General features: G+C 34.5%; 2 protein-coding genes across 2 annotated transcripts; one reads left to right on the top strand and one right to left on the bottom strand.

Annotated features, from left to right (window-relative positions):
- Window positions 1–14,061: 14,061 nt before the first annotated feature.
- LOC145582052 (photosystem II D1 precursor processing protein PSB27-H2, chloroplastic-like) lies at window positions 14,062–16,259 on the top strand. The gene is made up of 4 exons (XM_081639083.1): window positions 14,062–14,256; window positions 14,479–14,596; window positions 15,293–15,696; window positions 15,863–16,259. The coding sequence occupies exons 2-4, from the start codon at window positions 14,488–14,490 to the stop codon at window positions 15,998–16,000; spliced, it is 651 nt and encodes a 216-aa protein (XP_081495209.1). The 5' UTR covers window positions 14,062–14,256; window positions 14,479–14,487; the 3' UTR covers window positions 16,001–16,259.
- A 500-nt stretch (window positions 16,260–16,759) lies between these two features.
- On the bottom strand, window positions 16,760–23,548 carry LOC145582050 (imidazoleglycerol-phosphate dehydratase, chloroplastic-like). Its single transcript, XM_081639082.1, has 9 exons — window positions 23,406–23,548; window positions 22,277–22,522; window positions 21,969–22,093; window positions 21,773–21,877; window positions 21,333–21,425; window positions 19,062–19,136; window positions 18,371–18,433; window positions 17,786–17,895; window positions 16,760–17,049 (listed from the first exon to the last, which is right to left on the bottom strand). The coding sequence occupies exons 2-9, from the start codon at window positions 22,482–22,484 to the stop codon at window positions 17,022–17,024; spliced, it is 807 nt and encodes a 268-aa protein (XP_081495208.1). The 5' UTR covers window positions 22,485–22,522; window positions 23,406–23,548; the 3' UTR covers window positions 16,760–17,021.
- Window positions 23,549–24,100: the final 552 nt, after the last annotated feature.

Here is a 24,100-nt window from a genome sequence, read left to right as displayed (position 1 = left end):
CACGGAGTCGCGCCCGTCGCCATTGGATGTTTATTGATGTTTCCGAATTGAGGCATGGGGTTTTTCTTTTATTGATGTTCCAAATTGGAACATAGGAGGAAAACCTTGTCTATTACTTAATCTAATGTTTATAATGAAATTAATAAATTGTCATTAAATAGTGAAGTCTTAGTAATGTTTGAGTCATCAATTAAATTGTGTGTCATGTATGATTGCTAGTAGCATTCTAGGAATACTTACTTCTTATATTCCGTATCTTATATGTACTCAGGGTTGCTGATTGCGTGCTTTTGTGTGCTTTTATTTGGTCATGGGCTTCGCCTTTTAATGACCTTGTTATGATCCAATTTTTACACTTGTAATATTGGGGAGCAGATCACAGGTATTTGCATAAATTTGGACTTGCATCAAGTGATGGGTAATAAAGTGGAGAGTTGGTTCTACTCATAATTTATTTCTCGCATAAACATTAAACTTTCTCAAACTCTGCTTTGTTTTATATACTACTTTGTTAATTGGGTTTTGAATATGGGCCTTAATGGTTCCAACTTGTAAGATTTAATTTGGTTTTTAATTGTTGGTTTGAAACTTTATTTTAGTTGAACTAGTTTGCCGCTGTTAAATTCTAAAATAGCCTTAACGTTTAAACATGTGGCAGTAGCACGTCAGTAATTCTCTTGGATTTTGTTCAGAGTATTTACAAGTTTAAAAAGAGAATTATTGGGGTGTTACAAAATTAGTGGACCCTAGTTCATTTTAGAAACCCGTTAGGTTTAGCAACGGATCTGTTATTTCTCCTCTAGTTAAAGTGGTGGGGCCTATTACACTTAAGAGACCCATTATCTTTAATGTTAGATCTTTTACATCAAACAAACCTCTTATTAAGATGACGGATCTTTTATTTGGGGTCCTTTTTCCAGATTTTGTAGTAGTGAGTGTGAAAGTTTTGAGAAGTTCAAACGATCCCGTATGAAGCTCAGAATCAATTTGACAAAATAATAAATACATTACAATATGATTGTTGTGGTAAAAATTTGAGTCAAGATATTTACCGTGCAATATATTCAAAGTATTGTGATATGATCGTAATAATGAGAATTTAAGCCAAGACCTTAATAAACATCCAAGAGTTGTGAAATCGTTTTACAATAAACTCTTAAAACCTTATGAAGTGTCAATGGAAGGAGCTATCATTCTATATGAGATATAATTTGATAATGGATGAAAATACCCTATCTTCCAACCGTTATTCAGGGGATATTCTTTTAAGATGAGCTACAAAACTAAACAAAACAACATATGTCAAATCAAAAGTAGCAAAGGCTTCATATGTGATATGGATAAGAAACGTTCTTATAAAGTCTTTCTACAAAGTAAGGAATAAGAGGTGTGTTAAATCGTTTTGATACACGTGTGATTCCAATACAGAGCACGGGGTACTACTACATAAGTCATACTTAGCACAAAATGTTTGTTTCTCAAGTAGGTGCCCTCATGGAAAAGATGTCATTTCCAAAAGGTTAAGTGGGAGTAGTATAAATTTGAAAGAGTTCGAGAAAAACAACAAACAAACATGGTTCAAACTATGGTTGGGTTCACCCTATGCTAAATGTGCCTCTTCAAAAAGGCAAGTGGGAGTATAAGAATCTCGAAAAGTTTAAGAGCCTTGAAAGAGCTCAAGAAAAGTTAATTCAAAAATCTTAAAGAAATTCGAGAAGTAATCGAATAATTGCAACAATGTGAGCATGATTCACCTCATGTTACAAATGACAAAGCGTGGTCTCATTAAGTGTATTGGGAATAATAACCATGTGTCGAAGGTATTATATTCCAAGTGCACATCCTCTATTGTCATTTCTCATTGAAACTAAACAAAGTTTTTGTATGAGAATGATGACTAGCATATCTAAAACTTAGCCAAAGAAATATGATTTCATATTGACTAAGAGTTCTAAAATATTGATTTTGGAACATAATGATTATGCAAGTAATAAAAATGATTTGACAAGTTATAACTTCAAGTGGTTTAAAAACCATGGAAATCTTAAATAGATTCTATGTCTATAAGCAAGTGTATGACACTTGATTAATTTTCCTAATTGGGTGAGACCGATTATAAGCAAAACAGACAAGAAAGAAAAATGTTTTCTAACCAAGCAAAGACTTATTAAAGGATTCATAGTATGACTATGACTATGACTACGATGAAACCTTTACATTAGTCATGTTGCAGAGATCTATTAAAGACATTTTAGTGATTTTTATCTTATGAGATTTGGTAGATGGATTTCAAAATGCTTTCTTGAAATTGTTCATGAAAGAAGATTTGTATATGATACAATCAAAATGATTTTGAATGATACAATTTGAATGATTTTAAAAAACCAATAATCCTAAGGATGCATAAAAGGTCCATTTATGGATCAAAGTAAGCATCATGGAGTTAGAATCTTCAATTTAATGAGCTAATCAAAATCATTTGATGTTCTCATAAAATGAAGAAAAAGTCTTATGTGTATAAGATGTTTAGTGGGAGCTATACAGTCTTCTTGGTATAGTACAAAGAACAATTATTCATTGCTTGAAGAGTTAAGTGATGGTTAATGCATTTTGTATAAAAAAACCTTGAAGAGGATGATGAGTACATTTAGGATTCATGATCTATAGAGATAATTTTTGAAGGATGTTTGAGCTTAGTAAGAAACTTATATTGATAGATTCTTATGAGGTTCAACAACATATTGAAAGGAGTTTCAATCCCATGTAACATGGCACATTGCTTAAAGATTCAATGCATTGAGAAAGGTTGATGAAATTAAGGTTTTGAGTGTTCCCTTATGCATTTTGAAAAGGATGCATCATGCATGTCATGAACAATACTCGTTTTTTTTTTATTCAAATGTTTTAAGAACAAGTGATGATAGATCTCAATCAAAATCCAATGTAACGTTGGAACACAAATTAGAAATTCCAAAGTTCCTTGCGAAAGGACGAAGGAAGATTCTTAGTGTATGGAGATGAATATTATTACAAAAATTTAGAAGCTGCAAAATTCATGTTTATGAGAATGACTCGTGAATTGTACTTACTAAACACCTTCCATGACGGAGGTATGAGAGTCATACTAAGATTCTTGGATTGAAGCAAGCTATGTAATTTAAGTTGTGTATGTTTTGAGAAAACATATCACATAAGTAATACATCAACTTGTAGAATTATGTTTTATCAGAAATTTATTATTTCTCTTATATAATTATGGTATTTGATATTAAATAAAATGTTCAAAATAATTATGAATCGATGGGTTCATCAGGTTAATGACCTGGTGAATGAAACCCCACAAGTGAACTATATTCATATATTATTTAAGTTCCCAGTTCAAAATCATTAAAGTGGACATAAATGATTTCATAAATGAACTGGCATGTAAGATTGATTAGATAGCGCAGTTTCATGGGCTATAGGGGCGTAGTGATGCTCGGTCAATCACAAGGATATGCGTGAATGATGCATGATCGAACTATAGACCTACTTTGAACTTCTAGTATAGAGCTTCCGGATATATTAGTGGATTCCTTTGACATGAGTGGAACATTGATTCCATTCAATGATTGATTTAACTATAGTACTTTTAAATGTCTTCCCGTAATTTAACTGGAGATTATAAAGGGTGTTTCCTGATTACTTCAAAAGTTGAGTGGGATTAGACCTGGCAATCCTGACCCAGACCCGATGACCCGACCCGAATGACCCGACCCATGACCCAAAATCGACCCGAAATCAGTGACCCGAAATTGACCCAAAACCCGAATCAACCCGACCCGACCCATACCCGACCCGAAGTGGAAATAACCCGACCTAGACCCGAAACCCGAAACGACCCGACCCGAAGTTGACCCGAGACCCGAAACGACCCGACCCGAAGTTGACCCGACCTTTAACTTGAATTAATTGATCCAAATAGACTCGAATTCCAGAATGACCTAAACCAAAATTATCTTATACCTGAAATGACCAGAATCTATTTAAGTTAAAGACTTGACCTTAGCAAACCGAAATAGAAAAAACCGCAATTAAATTGAATTAATTGACCCAAATCTATTTAAGCTAAGGATTTTTTTTATCTTCCTATTTTTTTACTTTTATTTTTGTTTTTCTGTATTTTAGAATTTAGTCACTTTACCTTTTACTTATGGAAATTTGGAGGGAGTATTCCCGCTCATAATTTACCTCTTATCCTCATCATGAAATACTTTTGGAGTTTTAGCCATTTGGGGGGAAGAATTTCCCACAATTTTAACCAAGTTAAAAGTTTTATTTTGTTTCCCTCTTGAATTTTCACTTTTAAGTTGTAACTTTGTTAAAATTGAAATTTTGAAAATTTTTAATTGATCAACAAGTGTGTCCGTAATCTTACATCTGAATATGAGAATATTTCCCAATGCACTGACCCGACTCGAAATTGACCCGACCCGAAGTTGACCCAAAAATTGACCCGACCCGAAACTTGACCCGACCCAAACTTGACCCGAAGTGTTGACCCGATACCCGACCCGACCCGATTTTCAGTCGACCCGAAATCAACCCGAAACTCGAATGACCCGACCCGACCCGAACATGACCCGATAACTTTTTGACCCGAACTTGACCCGACCCATACCCGACCCGAATGACCCATTTGCCAGGTCTAAGTGGGATCTTTAGTTGCCACAAGATTAGATTGAGTCTACCTATTTAATTAGGAATGTGTCTTGGCCCCTTGAAGAGGGAGAATTCAAAAAATGCATGGCCGTGCTTAAATGGATTACATAGTAATCATTTTATTTTTGTAATTCTAACTCAGTTTTCAAAAAAAGATTTGTAGATTAATATGATCGCTATATGAGATACAATCATATTATCAAATTGACACACATTGACTTAAGGAATTTGAATATTGGGCGCACTTATCTTAGACAAGTGGGAGATTGAAGGAATTATGTCTTCAATAAGTGCAGTTACTAGATATATCAAGGATCACTATTATGGAGATAATAAGTTCGTTCTTTTGGGTCATCATTGTCTGTTGCTAGATATGATAAATGATCTTTGGGCTAGTCAAAAAGTCCAAAGCCCAATAGAATGGATCATGTGAGGTCACACAACAAGGTTATTAGGTTAAACAAGGAAGAGGCCCATTAGTGGGCCTCATGAGATCATGACATACCATATAGAGTGTTGAGCTAGAGTAGTTTGATTAGGACAAGGTATTTGGGCTTAACATGTACTCTTATTTAGAGATATGATCTATAAATAAGATTCATGCCTAGGGTTGAAAGATACAATTAACAATCAGTGAATTGTGACACAAGGCAACCAAGTTCCCAAAAAACCTAATCTCTCTCCTCACTCACGGCCCTCCCCTCTCTTTCTCCTGTCCATTGGCCAGCCACCTCCCTTGGTGGCGTGTGGTGTTCGTGGTGGTAGATCGTGGTTAGTTCGTGTCTCTCTTCTCCATAGAAGGTTGATTAAAGGGTTCAATCACAACTAACTAGCATTATTGGAGGTTTTATATGTGCACGTGGACCAAGTAGAGGAATCACGCTAGGGGTTCTTTATCTCAGCTCCCATTGTTCTTGTTCGATCGCACGTGGAATCACGCTTCAAAGGTATAATTACTTGTTCTTTATGTGTTATGCAATAATCTTGGTGATTAGATGCTTATAAATGTGATTCATGCAATTCCTCTTAGAGTATCTAAAGTCCTACAAAACTCTTTTGTACTTGTAGTGGTCCAACAATGGTTTTTTATTTGAAATAAAGTGATGTAATTTAAGGCAATCTTGGCAAAAAGTTAACTTAAACCCTAAAAATTAGCGAGATTTAATTAATTAAACCCTAATTATACAATTAATTAATCTTGTGTGGTTATACAACCATGTGGTAGGGTTTAATTATTTTTAATTGTTATTTTGTGGAATGTGATGAATTAAAAATTAGTTGAATTGTGTGTTTAACTTGCTTTAATTATAGTATAATATATGGAAAGTGATGATGAAACTGTTGACATTAAGCTTATATTATTTGGAGGGTTTGTTGCAAAGAATCGTAGGGGAGACAATATTGGGTGTATGAAGCTAGGTTTGTGTGTTGGAAATATTGTGTCCTACTATCATACATAAGAGTGGGATACTTAATACATCAAAGGGTTTGTAGATATGGAATGGGAGGTTCCTAACATATTTAGCATATGGTATAAGGAAAAGGGAAAGACTTGGACAAATGGAAAAAGGCATATTGTGAATGAGCAAGAGGTTAGGGGATTAATAGAGGCCAAACATAAGGATGGGTATCTGGAGCTTTTTCAAACAGTGAGATTAGAAGAGTGGGATAGGCTAAATTCTAGTGTAATAGACCCTGTTTCAAACCCATCCAATTCCAACCCAGCTAAATCTAGTACACAACCATCCCCTTCAAAACCAAATGAGCCTGGCCAAACTGAAAATGGATAATCACAAGCATCCCAATCAAACCCACCCCAATCCAACCCATCTCAAACACAACAGTGCTCAAATTTAAAAGGCCCACCGGACACAAAAAACACCCTAGAGCTCACCATTGTACCAGTTATTAGGAGGAGCCCAAGGTTTTTGAAATGTGCTTAGAGTGAACCACCTAAAGTATCCTTACCTCTGCCAAAACTCTAACCCAAAAAACCAATTCAGTCTGTGGTTAGGAGAAGCCCTAGATTTATCAAAGAGTTTTAAAAGGGGAAGGGTGTTTATGGTGTGAGTGAAAAGGGAAAGGGTGTATATGGTGTGGTTAGTGAAAAGGACAAGGGTAAGGAAAAAAGGGAAGCATTCACAAAGTATAAGAGAAAGTTGTTTAAGGGTGAGGAATTTGGATCATGATTAGGATCTTCTACATTAGATCTTAGTGATTTAGATATTGAGTGAAAGGCTTATGAAGAAGAATTGGGTGATAGTGAAAGGAAGAGGATGAATGGCATAGACAAATAAGAAAAGATATATTAGGAGAAGCTCAAAAGAGTTTACAAGTTGTGGATTAAGGTGATAATTCAAAGCAAATAGTTGAGCACTTAGAGCATAAGCTTAAACAACTTGTGAAATACATTGGCTGTAAAGATCTAGAGCTGTAGAAAGAAGAAAGTGACTCAGATGAACTCAGAAGTCTTCATAGGTCAAATGAGGAAGAAGATCATAGCCCCTGATTTAAAGAACACAATAACTTTAAGAAGCCAGTTGTCCTAGTTGACAAGCTCAAGTTCAGCTATAGTAATGTGTTAAGGAATGCATTGAGAACACATACTATAGAGAATAGGTATGAATACTATTACCTGCACAATGGAGGGGATATGATAACTACTTTTTGTAAAAGAAGGTGTAACTATAAGTAGAATCCTAATAGAAGCAACTTGCCTTTATGTAGTTGCAGTGAAGAAGTAAGAAGGTGTGAATTGAAGGTGGCTGTTAGGAGATTATTTGACATTAGTGCTTGGAAAATCAAAGAGTTGAGGCTAAAGTACAGGTGCATGAGATCAAAGATGAATTCAAGTGTTATAGTTGAGTACCTGAAGAGAAATATGTAGAGGAGTAGAGAAGCAATCCTAGCTGGATAATCAAGAGTTTCGGTGCTAGGGTTTTGAGTGACTTGGGAATATAGATTGGGTATTTTAAATCTTGGTTAGTAAAAGCCAAAGCCAGAGCAATATGCATGCTAGGGTGTGCGATTATGGCAAGGCAATGATTAACTATAACCCTTGCAGTGGGTTTATGTAGTTGTTGATGGAGTTGATAAACCAGAACCTCTCTTCATGAGGATGTACATCTGTTTAGCTTCATTGAGGGCTGGTTTTAACAAAGGGTGTAGGCCTCTGATAGGTCTTGATGGATGTCATCTAATTGGAGCTTATCCAGGTCATTGATTGTTGTTGGCAAGGATGGAAATAATCAAATATTTCCTTTTGCATGGGCAATAGTTGAGGTGGAAAACAAAGAAACCTAGGGCTGGTTCTTAGAGTATTTGAAGAAGGATCTTGCTGTAACACCCCCAAATCTCCCTCTACGGAAATACTAGTATAATACGTATAATTATACAATAGAGATAGACATAGGAGTGTTACCGCCGCGTGATTACGCAAGGCTACTAAAATACTTAACTCAATAACATAACTTGCATCGGAAAACTCAACTTTCTTTTATTAACACTTATAAAAATAGTAACATTGTTATGATTATTCAAAATAAAGACGAGACCAAGATTCCTAAACTAGGTGAAGCAAATCCCGGGACTCCCATATGCTCATTCATGACTCCACCTGAAAATAGTCAACACTACTTACCATTACGGTAAACAGGGCGAACCAAAACAAATAGGAAATACAAATTAGCAAAATATGCTAAGTACAATAAGTGCAAGATAATGTAAACTCAATTTTATTTGCAAAGATGCTTTTAAAACCAATTCCAATAATTAATCCAATAATTCCAAAATTCATGATTTGAAAACAATACCAATAATCCAATATTTCAATAGAATAAATAATAAAACCAATTCCTCTTTTAAAACCAATTCCTCACCCAAGTGTGCACACCCCCCAAGTTAGTGTCCTTATATAGAAGGCTATCCCTGAGGAAAGACTTGGTCATACAAAGTCCATAGTCTTATCAACCAAATCCGCATAGTGGGATTAATATAATCATGCTTAGCTTTAATAAATAATTCAATGATTCTCATGAAATTCCTCTTTGAATAAAATCAAACTTTATAATAGAATAACTCAAAAATCCTTTATATTCAATTTAACATTCTTTTAAAATCAACACTTTTAATAAATACTTGAGAATTCAATCTCATATTAATAACTTTTCAAAATCAGTAACTCTACCTTTGAAAAACCTTTTATTTAATTCAACCAACTTTTCAATTCAACTCCTTTATTTAAACATGATAATTAATTCAAACCATTCAAAACATGATATGGAAAGCAATCCTTCAAAAATACATTTATTAAAATCAATACCTCCAAACATAATTTATTTCATAAAGCATAATTCAAATCAATTTAATTCAATCAGCAATAAAATCATATAAAACATGTTATTCAAACCAATCACTTTCAAAGGTATCTAGCCACCTGAACGTACCTTGATTTCGATTATCAATCAACACTCGCACTTTCAAAGTTCAATCACGAATACACCTTACAAATAACATAACCATAAGTTTATCACAACATAAACTCAAATCTAATGTGCATGGACTATAAAACTATTTTTAAAAAATACTTTAATATAAAATTATAGCTTTGAAATAGGTATTTGTATTTTAGAAAACTAACCATGAAGAAGATAAAAGAATAGGATTAAAGAAAACTGAATTTTCGTTGGAAAGAATAGGTAGAACTTGCAGAGGCCATAACTCCTTTAATATAACTCCGAATTGGGTGATTCTTGAGCCTAACCTAGGATTTTTTTTGAGAGGAACAATCTTTTGTGAAACATCAAAACCCCAAAAACCAACCAGAAGTTATCGAAAATTGGCTTCCAATGTGTACGAGCTGATTATTTATGAAAAGAGTAGAAAGAAAAGTATGAAAAGATTTAGGGAAAAGAAGAATAAGAGAGAAGAAGAGAATTGGGGTTTGGTATGAAGAATATGAGAGGTATGAGGGGTTATTTATAGTCTCATGAATGAAAGAATTATGGTAGGAAAATGTAGGAAGAATTATGGTAAAAAGAATTAAGGAATTACTTGAGAAGAGAATAAAGAAATATGTAAAGTTTTGATATTAAAGTGATTAAGAATAATAGAATTAAGGAAAGTGTGTTGTCATGAAAAATAATATGGCAAAAGAGATTACTTGAGGAATAATCAAGGAAGATATAAGGTAGGAAAATAAGATGATCAAATATTTAGGAGAAGTAAAACTAAGGAAAATAATAGATTTAAGGGAGATAATTAAAATACAAAAATTACCAAAATAATTTTGCTCAAAATATAATATGGTGGCTAAAAATTTGAGCTTTCCTAAGCTCATATTTTCAAACCTCCCTTTAGATATTTAGGAAAATATTTTTCAAGTTTTTAAGAAATAAAAATGATTGTGTAAATAATATATTTTGTAGAAAATAATTAATTACAAAATACCAAATTAAACTAACTTATTAATTAACCAAGAAAAATCAAATTTTCTACATTTAGAAAATCCGAAATTACTAGCTAATTAAATAGGACTTTCGGCCCTTTTAAATAAATAGGAAAATATAATTTTTGCTTAATTAAAATATCTGAAATATATATAAATAATCCGATTTTTAAAATAAAATAAAAAGATAATAAATCTTATCCAAAATCCAATAATAATTTATTTTTAAAATACTTTTGGCGCCAAAATTCAAATATCATTTTGGCTCCGAATTCAAATAGTAAAATAAATTACTAAAATACCCTTTTAAGAGAATACTAATCAATTACTTAATTAGAAAATACGTTTTAAAATTACGGGGTACTACACTTGCTGATGGTTTAGGTCTGACTTTCATGTCTGATAGACAGAAGGTGAATGTTCTAAACTAAAGTGTGACAATTTGAAACTCTTTTCATCATATAAGCTATGTGTTTAATCAAGGTTTTTTTTTTTTGGTCTAGGGGTTGCTTGAAGCTTTTGAGCAGCTAGTGCCATTGGCTGAGAAGAGATATTGTGTAAGGCATATACGGGCTAATTTTAAGCTCCAGTTCACTGTTTCAACATTCAGAGATCTGTTTTAGAATGCAGCTAGGGCTACTACTTTGGTAAGTGTACAAAAATTAAGTTGTTATGTTTGGCCAGTTGTGTTTTGTTTGGTTTGTTTGTGGATAGTTTTCTCATATTCTCATTTTGCATGATTGTGTTGTTTTGTTCTGTCATGGTACGTTATGTTTGAAAAGAGGTTAAGTTAAGCTTGTTTGTTGTCTTGGTTTATATGGTAGTTTGATTTTGATGTTACAATGGAGTCCATAAAGTACTTGTCAGATCGAGGATGCTTATGTGAGTACTTAGCAAATATCCCACAAAGTCACTAGTCTAAACATGCCTTTTCAGATATCTGAAGTCCAACATGCTATTAAACAACCTATGTGAAACTTTTAATGCTGATATCAAGGATGCAAGGGATTAACCCACTCTCACTTAAATGGAGTGGTTGAGGAAGTATATGATGAAGAGAAATAGTAAGAAATAGGAAGTAGTTTAGAAAATGGATGGGAAGAATATGCCTTATGTGACTAAGGTCTTAGAAAGAATGGAAAAGGTTGCTAGGTATTGCATAGTACATGTGTCTAGGGGGGATTGTTATGAGGTTGAGTTGAATGGGAGTCAAGTGCAAGTTCGCCTAGGCCTTAGGACATGCTCTTCTTATCATTGGCAATTGATTGGGATTCCATGTGTACATGGATTTGCATGTATTTTGGACAAGAGGGTGAACCCATATGACTATGTGGATGCTTATTACAGTAGGGCAACTTATATTATAGCCTATGAGGATGCTATAAAGCCTATGCTAGGCCCAAAGCATTGGGAGAAGATAAACCTTAGACAACCACTCCCATCTCCCATTAGGGTCATGTTAGGGAGGCCTAAATCAAAGAAGAGTAAGCTAGAAAAGGGAGAGGGTGCACAGACAACAAAGAGACCCAACCTAAGGCCCAGAAGTTTCAGAAAAAGTGCAAGAAGTGTGGTCAACTTGGTCATTATGCCAAGACTTGTGGTATTGCACCTAGGAAAGCACCATCAACTTTTGAGCCAAAAAAAATCAACCAAGATTGTCCTGAATACTTCATGGTTACAGGAACAAAGGAGAAGAAAGGAAGAAAGGGCTGCCAGAAATGTAAACATATTTTGTTCATTGCTTTGTTGTTCTGTCAGTTTTAAAATGTCATTGATGCTGAGGCTTTTTTTTTTTTTTAACAGACTGTAGTAGGTGTTGGACCATAGAGTATTGCAAATAGGTCATTACCACAAGAACAACATCAGCAGCAGCAACCTCAAAGCTCCCAACCTACTGCCTGCACCCAACAATCTCAAGCATTTATAACAACAACAACAACAATTCCCCCAAATAAGCAAGTAAAGGGCAAAAAGAAAGTAGTTTAAGTGAATTATATATGTACCCTTTCAAGCTTATGTTTTACTGAATTCTAAACTTTAAGTATGAACAGTTGTCTGTAATGTCTAAGTACTTGATTTTAGCTAGTTTTTGTAACTAAAGCATTTAACACTGCAATGATATCAAATTATGTTTGTTATCTCAAAAAGCCTGCATTTTTCATTCATAATTGAAGGTCTTACAAGTTGAAACTGCCAACTTCATTATTTGAGCAAACTTACTTATGACTTACAGCTACTAACCTACACTTTTTTTAAGCACAACTAACATTCCTACCATCATCAAATTACAACATATGACCACACCCACAACAAAAAAACCCAGCACTGTTTTGTTGCCCTTCCGATCCCTCAGACTCCATTTAAAACTTTGCACTTCAGGTTAAGATTGTCATTCTTAGTCAACAAGCACCTTATTTGGCTACTAAGGTTTTCTACTTTTCTTTGCAGTGAGTTGATTTCACCCTTCATCAGTTTTTTGTCCAATATCAACTGATTGATCACATCCCTTAGCCAATCGGTCCCATCATCTTCATCCATCCATTCAAAGCACTTGCAACCCCTTGTTTATGTTTTTGGATCATAAAAGTTGCATGCTTTGAACTTTAATTTCTTCCAAGGTTCTCTCTTGTCCATGAGGTCAGCCTTGCCATGGGAATGCCACAGTCACAATTCTTGTTTTTGGAGGGTGAAGACCTAATCAAAGATATAATTCCCTGCAAATTGACCAAATTAATGAACAAATACACTAACATATACATTAAGTACCAACCTACAACATTAATTTCTTGAATCTGACACCCAACAAAAAAATCCCTAATTTCAATTTACATAACAAATCCTAAATTAAATTGCTGCAATTAACTACAAACTACTCTAATAAAAATTCGATTATAGAGAATACATCATTCCTAAACACTAAATTCAAACTAATTAAAGCGTTAGTAGAATATTAATTTGCTAAATTGTTCGAATTGAACAAAGTAATTACCTTTTTCCCGTTGGATATCCCCTCGCAAATCAAACCAAGCCAATTCCAATTACCTTGTTCAATGAATTCGCAGACCGCAGTAGATTGTAGGAAATAAATTGTGTTTTTGTTTGATGCAATTGCTACGAGAAAGATTATGCAAAGCAAAGATTTAGAGCAAAAAGTAAAGCTTGAAGAAACGTATTTAAATGGGGAGAATTATGAACTAGCCATTAGGGATGGCAATGGGGCGGGTCGGATGCGGATGATGGTACCTCCATACCCATACCCGCCTAAAAATCTTATACCCATCCCCGCCCCACCTCCCGTGGCGGTTACAATATCCACATCCATACCTGCCCCACCGGGTACAAGATAGGATTCATCCCCGCCCCATCACCCACTTGAATATTCATACCCACCTCATACTCGCCCCAAAATCGTCCCAAACCCATTGCCTTGATGCTCTATTGTATCACATTAATGACAATTATATCAAATTAGGTTAAGAAAATTGGGAGTTTCACTATTTAAGCTTATTGGGTCTTAGGGGGTATCAAGTTTTATAAATTCTAAACTCTTCTAAAAGAAATATGGTGCGGGTATAAGGTGGGTACGGGGCGGGGCGGATATGGGGCGAGTCTACTTAAAGTCCATGCCCGCCCCGTCACCCACGGCGGGTACACATTTTATACCCATCCCCGCCCCATCACCCGCAAACCTCCCTCCATCCCCGACCCAAGGGCGGGTCTTTCATTTAACCCGACCCACTTCCATCCCTACTAGCCATTGGAGTAGACCCCACTCACAAAAACAGTAACGGCATAAGGCAACAAGTACTGATATCGATAATTGTGGGATTTGGATGGTTGTAAAATAAAATAAAAAAAATTAAATAGACAGCGAATATCAAACATGATTATTTTAGTAGTATCAAAATTTCTCCATTAAGAACCGGAAGGAGTATCAAATTAACAACCATATATTCGAGCAACAGTATAGCAATATCAAAGGATTTTTAAGCTTTTCACAAGCAGTCAACTAGTCAAGCACCCCTCTGTCTCATTCCTCCACTGAAGCGGCTACTCTGAATTCTCATTTGAACCTGCTTCTGAGTTTTCTCTCCTCTATTGAAGCCTAGGTAAGATATTTTTCATCATCATTGAATAACAGTTTCGCAATCTAATGTCTATCGTTAATTTAATTCAATCCATGGTGGTTCCAAGGTGGATTGCTTATTGAACTGTTTGGTTATATAATAATTACAGAAGTGCTAGAATTTTGGTATTGATATTCATATTTCATAATCTGATGATTGAGTCAAATTTGTTTGCTATTGTGTTGCTAAACCCTTGAATGTTAGGATTGAACTATGAAAATGGAATTTTTCTCCGTGGGCCGAGCTTGGCCGCCCCTTCTGCCCTATCTCAGGAATGGGCGTCCGAGTAGTTGCAAGGCGGCGATAAAAGTCGACAAAGACCGTAAGTTTTACCGTGCACTTTTTCTTTCTTCGCTCCTTAAATTTTGAGCAACCTGAGTTTTATATATGGTATACCGGTATACATTTATCCATATGATAGTATGGTTGCATTGCATAGTGTCTAGTTATGCAAATAGGATAGCCAATAGTTTTGTGAAGATAATACACCACATGGGAGTTGGGACTAGTTGTCTTACGTCGAAGCTGAAGAGGGACTAGTACGAGTTTGGTGGGTTATTCCATAGTCAATTAATTGGTTTTAAGATGAAATTTTGTTTAAACTCTTCTCCTATGTGAGCTTGGTTTACTGAATTTGGAAACTTGAAAATGCAATTTTTTCGTTGGAAAGCTAATGAATTTTATATTTTTTGTATAATCAATTACAAATGGTATGAATAAAGAGAATATTAGAATTTATATGGCCTTTGATGAAGACTTTAGGAAGATAAGGTTATTTTGTGACTCTAAAATCTTTGAGGAGGAAAATTTAGTGGTCTTTCGGAAGTTCTCTTGAGTTCTTGAATTTTCAACATTCGAAAAAGTAAACGGAAGCTTCATTAGGTGCATCCATTGCTGCAATTTCTAAAGCTCTTTAAAAAAATAAAAATTATACTGACCACGGCGACCAGTACATAATCTTCTAGTAAGAAACATAATACATCCTTTCCTTACAGATGCAGTCCTTTTTGTGTAACAGGCAAATGGGAGCCTGAACATCAGTCAGTGCTATATCTTGGGGAAACCCAATTGAATCGGAGACAGTTATGTACTGCAGCTTCATTGGTGGCCATTTTAACATTTCAACAAGGTATCATATCGGAACCAGTAAAAGCTGTAGATAAAGCAGATGATAATCAACAAGATGACAGTGTATTGGGCCCAATCAAATCATTGTTTGATCCCAATGAAAAAACAAAGTCAGGCAAAGTGTTGCCAAAAGCCTATCTAAAGTCAGCCAGGGAAGTTTTGAAAACGCTTCGAGAGTCCTTGAAGGAGGATCCACAAGAGATGTCTAAATTCAGACGAACTGCAGATGCCGCAAAAGAATCTATTCGAGATTACTTAAGTAACTGGAGAGGGCAGCAAGCTGTAGTCAAAGAGGTAAGTGTTCTATGATAGCACACTGCAAAATTTATTTCTCACCTTTTCTTTTGATATATCACATTTCTAAACGCTACTAAGTTTAAGATTTATAATGAAGACAGAGCCAAAGATAAATAATCTTAGTACCACTAAGCTTTCTGCTAAGAGGGTTTTGGTCTTGCAGGAATCTTATATGAAGCTGGAGGAAGTATTTAGATCGCTTGCTCGCTTTTATTCAAAGGCAGGTCCATCAGCTTCACTCAGTGATGAAGTCAAGTCTGAGATCTTGCACGATTTAGATATTGTTGAAGAATACTTGTAGCTGGACAAACTTTGCCTGTGTAGTTTGAAATCCCTGTTCTTTGTGTATAGTACATTCTTACTGAAAGAGCTGTAACCGTTTTCTTCAACCTTTTGACATATTTATTGTCGTCCAACCAGTCTCACAACTGGTATGATTTATATATTAAGGTGGATTCGGCATAATTGTATAATCAACCGGCATTCGGTTTTATGATTTTGCAATGTACTACTAGTATTAACCTGTTTTCTGGGTTTAATGCCTCAAGTTGCTGCTGATATATACTCCCTTTATCCAGAACTGTCACCTTTTTTTTTTTGTCCCGGAAACATGGTCACCTTTCTAAAATTGTCACATTAACCTGTTTTCTAGAAATCATTTTGTTAAAATTAATAACATCTTTAATCAAGAGGGATTGGGAGAATATGAGAAAGTCGATAGTTGCAGCATTATAATAGAGTCAAATTGAGCGTCAGTAGGAACCCTGATGAGTCAAGGCTTAGCATAAAAATAACAGTTATTAGTAGAATCTTGCAAGCCCTTTATATAATGGATGATACAAATTAGACGGAGTATTTCAAAACAGAAAATATGAGGTCCCAGCTTGCTGCTCATTGATACATTATATGAAGCCCAATCTGAGGACAGAAAATTCAGATACTCTACAGACATGTTTACTGAATTTGAGTGTAATATCCAAGCGTATACAACAGTAATACCATGTTTAATAACTTCTACAAAAGTTGCTCAGATCACATACAAAAAAAAAAAAAAAAAAAAAAAAAAAAAAAAAAAAAGGCTTCTATTGTTCACTTAAATTTGTGATCCTAGCCTTTGCATTCCAACAACATTACTGGCAAATGTAGCACACCCTTAGTGTGCACTTATATGTCAAGCGACGTGATGATCTGTCTGAACCAAAAAAATAATCAGCCTAGCTGTTGCAGACATTAAAATAGAATACTTTTAAGAAGTTGAGGCATCATGTAGGTGCAGAAGCAATGGAAATTGCCTTGGACACAATTCCTGGATGAACTTGTCATCAAGCACGTGATAGAAACCCTTTTGAACTGGCCAATCAGAAAAGCACAATTAGACATCTTGAAAATACATCTACAAGGCAAAGCTCCAGACAACAATGAGTATCCAAGAAACTGATTGCCAATTTCCAGTTAAAGCATATTCATTGAGTTGAGAAGTAGACGCTTTCCCTCCCATCCTCAACAACAGTGTATAAATAATACAATAAAGAGCACATCCACAACATATTTTTACTGGTCATCATAAATAAATAATTTACTCCTTTCATGCAACTACTCATCCTCTAATTACTTGGATACTCTGAAAGTACCTTTAGGGCTTAGCCTCATTCGCTCTTTCCTAAGACCCTGAAGTCTCATGGTTACTACATCATGGATACATAAGACTACCAAAATTTCTACTAGCAAATTTCTGCACAGATTGATACAGGAGACCAGAACTAAGATACAGGACAAAATATCATGTTACCCAATTATATCAGGGTGCAATGGTAAACCCCATCAGCATACTCCAGGAATAAGCCGAGACAAAATGTGACAGTTAACTAAATGATCATTTGTATCAACACCAATCCTTGGGGAGGGGGGGGGGGGGGGGGGGGGGGGGGGCGATGGCATAATTGAGTTAAACACAATCATATGCAACAAAGTCCGGGAGAAATATACTCCAACCATAAAAAAGTTCATAATGGCCGACTCAGGTGTGAATTTCATAGGTTGATAAGTCTGATGTCAGCTATGTTTATTTTGTGCTAAAATTACAAACCTTGGCACTGTCCCTGCACGACGATAGTCATATTCTGTAGCCTGCCTGAGAGCCCTGGCAAAGGCCTTGAAAGTTGCCTCAATAATGTGGTGAGAATTTTTCCCAGCAAGCTGTGTCATAGATAAAATTTTCTTTCATCAATAAAAATGAAATGTCAATACTCTCTCAATTGCACAAAATAATGAAGAAAGCTGAAGGCCTGAAGTTTTTTATTTTATACGACGAGCATTCATTGTTCATTTCAATATTTTTATAAAGCTTTCTATTTTTAAGTTAATAAATAAGTACTACGTATATTAACTGTGAACAATGAATATCATGCCTAGCTCAATTACGAAATTACCCATGTCCATCACCTACCCACCATGAACAAAATGAATACTTGTGTATGATCTTTGACTCTTTGACAAATAACAAGAAAAAAGGATATTATAAAGCTTCAAAATCTTGTGAAATACTTGTAAGAGCATGATTAACATAGCTTGTGACTAGAATGCATTACATTTATTCACAAAAGTTTTTAAATTCACCAAGGATGCTGAATTATTATCTAATTTGGCTGCTACTGTAAGAAAGAGAACAAACCTGCCGAATGTGAAGCGTCATGCCAGAAGTATTCACCAAAGACTGGAAAAAGTGCTCCACAAGCTAAATACAGAGACCTCATGGTAAGTTATACAAATCATTCTTGCAAAAAAAAAAAAATGCAGGACAGCCGGCCAAAATGAACTAGTTTTTCAAAGTACTTATATGTAATGGTGAAAAACACATTATTAGATAAAGTCATCTTAGCATAATTGGCTAGGATAGAAGGTGTTCAGTCTGTATGCAGCTTATGTTAAGTAGAAACATTAAGATCAGGCATAAATTTTAATAAAACCAATGCAGCAACTAATATATGCGAAAACCGCAACATATTTCCCAGAAAATTAGCAGACCTATCAATTACAAAAATGAATATAAGAAGGCCAACTTGCAAAAACGCTATCTTCACAAATTATTAACTTCCAAAATCAGGTTGTAAGGGAAAAAGTAATATAATCAGAATAAGAGATGAGTACAGTTAGGTAATCAATGTCTAAACAGAGTTGACACTCTAAGCAAATTTGCTTGCCAACTAATAAAGTGCAGGAGTGACAAAACCAGCCTATTTTGCCAAAATATAGGCATTAAACTTATGACATTATACACTGATATCCTAATAATAAACACTCGAAAAAAAAATTATGTACTACTTATCCCAAGAATAATTAAGTCATAGATGTATAGAAATAACCTGGGTATCATAAGTTCCAACTCTCTCAGTAGGTATTTGTAGATCATAGCTCAAGTGGGGTCTTCCGGATAAATCCTGAAACAGAAACACGTGTGCCTCAAAAATTCAATAAACATTAGAAGCAACTCAAAGGAAGTTGAAGCTTTGCAAATTGCAATAAAATGTATACATTGTTCATTCATATAACTGATCTATTATTCAGGTAAAACATGAATAATATACACACCTGTTAAGAAGTTAAATGCAACAGTTTTCTATATTCATTTAAGTAACTGAACAACAAACAACATTTCAAAAAAACCAACAACCCAAAGTGTCATGGCCAAACAAACACAGACAACAAGATCTAGCATTGGCTTATCATCCTGTTGTTTCAGAGCCAAAGGGCTGAAAAAAATCAGATCCTTCACTTTGCTCCTTCATGTCTTCTGGTTTCTCAGGGTTCAGACATTCTAGATGACAGCAACAATGCACGAAAGTAAATCATTATATAGATTTACCCTAATAGATCAGAACATGCATATTTCATGCCAAGCACAAATTATGTTTCAAATAAGTGAGTCCTTCAAACACTCACTGTCATAACTCAAAAATTGGTTTCAGGAATACTGACAAATTCCATTCATTCATAGAAGTCACAATCAGTTACTTTTTAGCCTGTGTCCCCCCTCCAAAAGAGTACTGTTCATTGACAGTTATGCTACTTTCCACAGACATGAGAGTGCCATATTTTTTTGCCTCAATTATTTAGGGACCGAGAGGAATTTGGTGATTCCTTCTGACATATTTCTTCAAACAAATAGGAAGACTTACTGCCTAGTTTGCATAATGAAACAAGCATGGAGAAATCTCTTGCGTTCTTATTGCTAATTTTAGCCAATTTAATTAGAAAGGCACGAAGGTATGGTATATGTGTTACTGACTCAGCTCTTGTTTAGCATTTACGAAATTATAAATTCTTGTCCTCCAAGTTTAAAGTCTTTTTCAGAGTTACAACTGGCAAACTACATGACTTTTGTCCTTTACTCTTTCATTGGTATTATCCATATTTCCTAAACCACCAGTAGTTCAATCATGGTCACTCAAATAAATGACAAGTCATTGTAGCATTAGACTTAATTCATATTAGAGTTTCAATCTTGGATCAGTGGTACAAATTATAGTCTTTTTCAAAAACCTAACATTAATGATCTCACAGCATGCAAGAATGGATACAATCTCATGAATGTTGTGCAGAAGATTTGTTCATGATATAGTTCATAAAAGAGTTGTCTCCTTTTCTTATATCTATTTCATTCACTTCAAGGCTCATTCTAAAGCCTTCATAGCATCAGCTTCATCCAACTTCCAAAAAAAGATATCTTTCAGTGGGCACTTCCCAACTCTGGTTATCATTGCAAGTAACAATGTATACAACTTTATATCTATCAAACACAAATGATATTCTAATTTCTCTCTGTGCATCTTTTGGCTTGCTTAAACCCTCCCAAGAATCATAAAACCATTCATGGGTATATCCACTCCATTAAGAATCTCCATCACAGTTCAAGATTGTTTTTCTTTACACTTTTTGGTTGGGGGGGAGGGGGGGAGAAGGGGAGTTAGTTAGGGCATAAATTTCACATGTCATTAAACCAACTGTGTCAGTTATAACTAATATCTAACAGACTGCAAAGGATTCTGAAGTTGGGACACCTTGTATTCCTTCATCATTCCATAGGGAAACATTGATGACAAAAACAACAAAGCCTTAATCCCAAAATGATTTGGGGTTGACTAACATGAATCGTCATAAGGAACCATTTAAAAAAAATGGAACAAAGATAGAAAAGTGATAAAATGAAAATGGACAAAAAAAAAAGAGAAAAAACTTAAGAGCAAAAGACAAGGGCAGCGTAAAGTGAAAACACAAAATGAGAACATTAAAATCAAGTTCGTGAAAGTTTTATAAAAGAGGGCTATATGAAGATAAAAGGAGAGGATAAACATGCTAGTAAAAATACAGAAAAAGTTTAAGGGAAAAAATACTCAAAACAATACTTTAATATCAGCTAATGGCCAAATTTCTAACAAAAATCAATGTGCTTCAGCTTGTTTACAAGGTCACCATGGTTCTCCTCAAAAGCCCAACAAAACATTATTGAATAAAGTTGAATACTTCGTACATCCTTACTTAAACCTCATGTACAGTCAACAACTCAGCTGGTACATTTATGGAATAGAAGTGTACAACAGTATAAGATACTAAAAGTGTACATAATGACAACATACCAGTGACACATGAATCAAAGCTTCATCCAGAGGTGCAGAGAAGTCACCGAATCTATTGATTCCTTTTCTGTCACCAAGAGCTTGTAGCAAAGCCTACATCAAGAAATCAAAAAATTATAATGTAAAAAGCATTTAAGCTGGGTTTTTATCTAGATTTTAGTTGTAAAAGCCAGCAATACACCAGCAACAAACTAAACTCATAGACTCGATTGATAATTAAATTATAGCAACCCAAAAAAGCAAAAAAAATTAAAATTAAAATTAAAAAAAATTAGACGTAGTTGTGCAAACTAACGCAATTGCATCACTAGCTATTTAAAGTACCTAACACATAACGAGTTTAAATCAAATTTCATGGAAGATAATGATTAATGCCCAAAATAAATTTTGTATATATATATATATATATATTTTTTTTTAGACCTAAATTCTGAGCATACCGTTCCGAGGGCAAGCGCGATATCTTCATTAGTGTGATGATCATCGATATGAATATCACCCGTAGCTCTCACATGTACATCAAATAGCCCATGTGAAGCCAATTGCTATATACACAAAAATCCATAATCAGAATATCTTCAGCCTTCAGAAAACAAAGACAAATATAATAAGCAAATAGGATATGAAATTACTGACATCCAACATATGATCCAGAAAAGGGACTGAAGTCCTGCTATCAGTAACCCCTTTACCATCCAAGTTTATCTTCACAAACACATTTGTCTCTTTAGTTACTCTCTTCACCTCTCCAATTCGACGAACTAATCAGAACACCACAAAAAATAAAGAGAGATAATAATCAAAAACCTGATTAAATGTACTTCGTATAAAAAAAGATTGGGCAACTAAAGTCAACTTCAATTTCTTAGCTATTGCAAAATTTTCAATATATAAAACATAAAAAAAGAACATAAAATGAGAGTATAATTAGTGAAGATGATCACCGGTGTTTTGGGAGGCGGAAGTGGCAGGAAAGCCGTTGTCATCCGCCATTGAAGCTCGAGGAGTTGCAGTAACTGAGTTCGTTAATTTGAGATTCTTAGAAATGGGGTTGTTGAAGATGGGTAATTGGGCAGGGAGATGGAGAGTAGTTGGAGAAACCCTAATTTTGGGGTTGATGAGGTGACAACCACCGGGTGTACAGAGTGCCATAAAATGAGAGATACCACCGGGGAGCGACTGCAGAAAGACTTGAGCCAAAACTATTCTTTTAATAACACATTTAAAGCAAATGTTATCACATAAAATGTTGACAAATCTAATATCATATAATCATATCATATTTACAAGACTTGGATATTATAAAGAAAATAGGATCAGAACTTAGCACTTTTAAAATGGTGTTGCAAAAAAATCTTTTCTTGAAAGGCTGAAAGAAAAGCAAACTTACATGAAGTAACCACAAGAGAGTAAATTATTTATATTACCAAACAACTTTCATTAGTTAATTCAGCACCCATTCTTTTCAAAACTTCATTGGTAGGTTACTATCTAACCAAAATCAATAACAAGATATTTCCATTTCGAAGATCAAAGTCACCAGAATTATCTAACAATACACAAGCTCAACCAAAATTGTTAGAAAAATGAATGAATAAAATTTTTATGATAAGAATATACTCAATATTACAAACTACATCCAAAATAAGTTGAACATACACAGAGCATGAAGCCATGAACAAAACTTTAGGCTCGTAACTAATCCATAAATTTCAACAGAAAAGAAAAAAAAATAATTCAAAACCATTATCATTGACCAACTCTTTATCGATTACAACACATTAGAAACCAAATTTGATTCAACTAGCAAATTAGGCTTATAAGTTTAGTAAAAGGTAAAATTTCATAGTTCCATCCTAACATAAAGGCAAATTTGATTCAAATATCAAATTTGATTCATAGTTCGAAAAATCACATAAGTTTCTAAACTAGCAACAAAATCGTATATTATGATGTATCATAACCTTATAAATTATAACCAATGGTTCAATAGTCCACTTTAGAAGAAACCTAAATTGATTATACTGGCAATAAAATTAACGATAAACCCTAGATTGTGAGACTGATATTCACCTCAGAAGCTGCTTCAATGGAGAATGGAAATATCAGAAGTCGCTCAACGGAGACCGTGGAGTGCGCTTAACTGAGAGAGAGGAGGACCCTTTTGTTTCTGATTACTTGGTGATGCCACCCAATTTCTCGAAATGAAAAACAAAATTTATTTTTCAAAAGGTTAAATTTGTAAAATTACAGGTATCGCTACTTATTTAGTCTAGAGCTGTTTATGAACGGGTTAACCCGCCCAACCCGGCTCGCAAATTAAGCAGGCTTGGACAACCATTTTGAAAAAAATTGAAGATTTGGGCGGGCTAGACCCGGCCCGTTAATATAAATGGGCGAATATGGACAAGACAATATGTATCGTGGGCTAGCCCGCCCGGCCCGTTTATTTCAAAAATTAATAGTTTAATGATTTTTTAGTTAGTTGATTATGTAGTATATTTTAGAAAATAAATACAAAGAGACTATATTGGACTCCAAGCTTTTATTAGGTACAACTATTTACTTCAATTTTATATTTTATCATTTAAATAAGTTCATTCTTTCGTATTTTTCACTGACATATGTCACAAGTTAAATATGTTTTTTCCTAGTATCATTAGTGATCAAGAAATTTTTAAGATAACCTAATCAAAATAATATTAACATAAGTAAATGATCAAAAAATTAATTAGCGCTAGATATATGTAAAACAAATATTTTAGGCC

This window comes from Chenopodium album, chromosome 15 (assembly GCF_948465745.1).
Source record: "Chenopodium album chromosome 15, dcCheAlbu1.1, whole genome shotgun sequence".
In the NCBI taxonomy this organism is placed as follows: Eukaryota; Viridiplantae; Streptophyta; class Magnoliopsida; order Caryophyllales; family Amaranthaceae; genus Chenopodium; species Chenopodium album.
The sequence above is the reverse complement of the archived record's forward strand: the minus strand, read 5'-3'. Positions and strand labels throughout refer to the sequence as shown.

Coding starts and splice junctions, on each gene's coding strand:
- LOC145582052 (XM_081639083.1), top strand. CDS start 14,488: ATGAAAATGGAATTTTTCTCCGTGGGCCGAGCTTGGCCGCCCCTTCTG. Junction 14,597..15,292: donor GATAAAAGTCGACAAAGACC/GTAAGTTTTACC, acceptor TTTGTGTAACAG/GCAAATGGGAGCCTGAACAT. Junction 15,697..15,862: donor AGCAAGCTGTAGTCAAAGAG/GTAAGTGTTCTA, acceptor TTGGTCTTGCAG/GAATCTTATATGAAGCTGGA.
- LOC145582050 (XM_081639082.1), bottom strand. CDS start 22,484: ATGGCACTCTGTACACCCGGTGGTTGTCACCTCATCAACCCCAAAATT. Junction 21,426..21,772: donor TCGCGCTTGCCCTCGGAACG/GTATGCTCAGAA, acceptor TTCTTGATGTAG/GCTTTGCTACAAGCTCTTGG. Junction 18,434..19,061: donor TTGGAACTTATGATACCCAG/GTTATTTCTATA, acceptor CTCTGTATTTAG/CTTGTGGAGCACTTTTTCCA.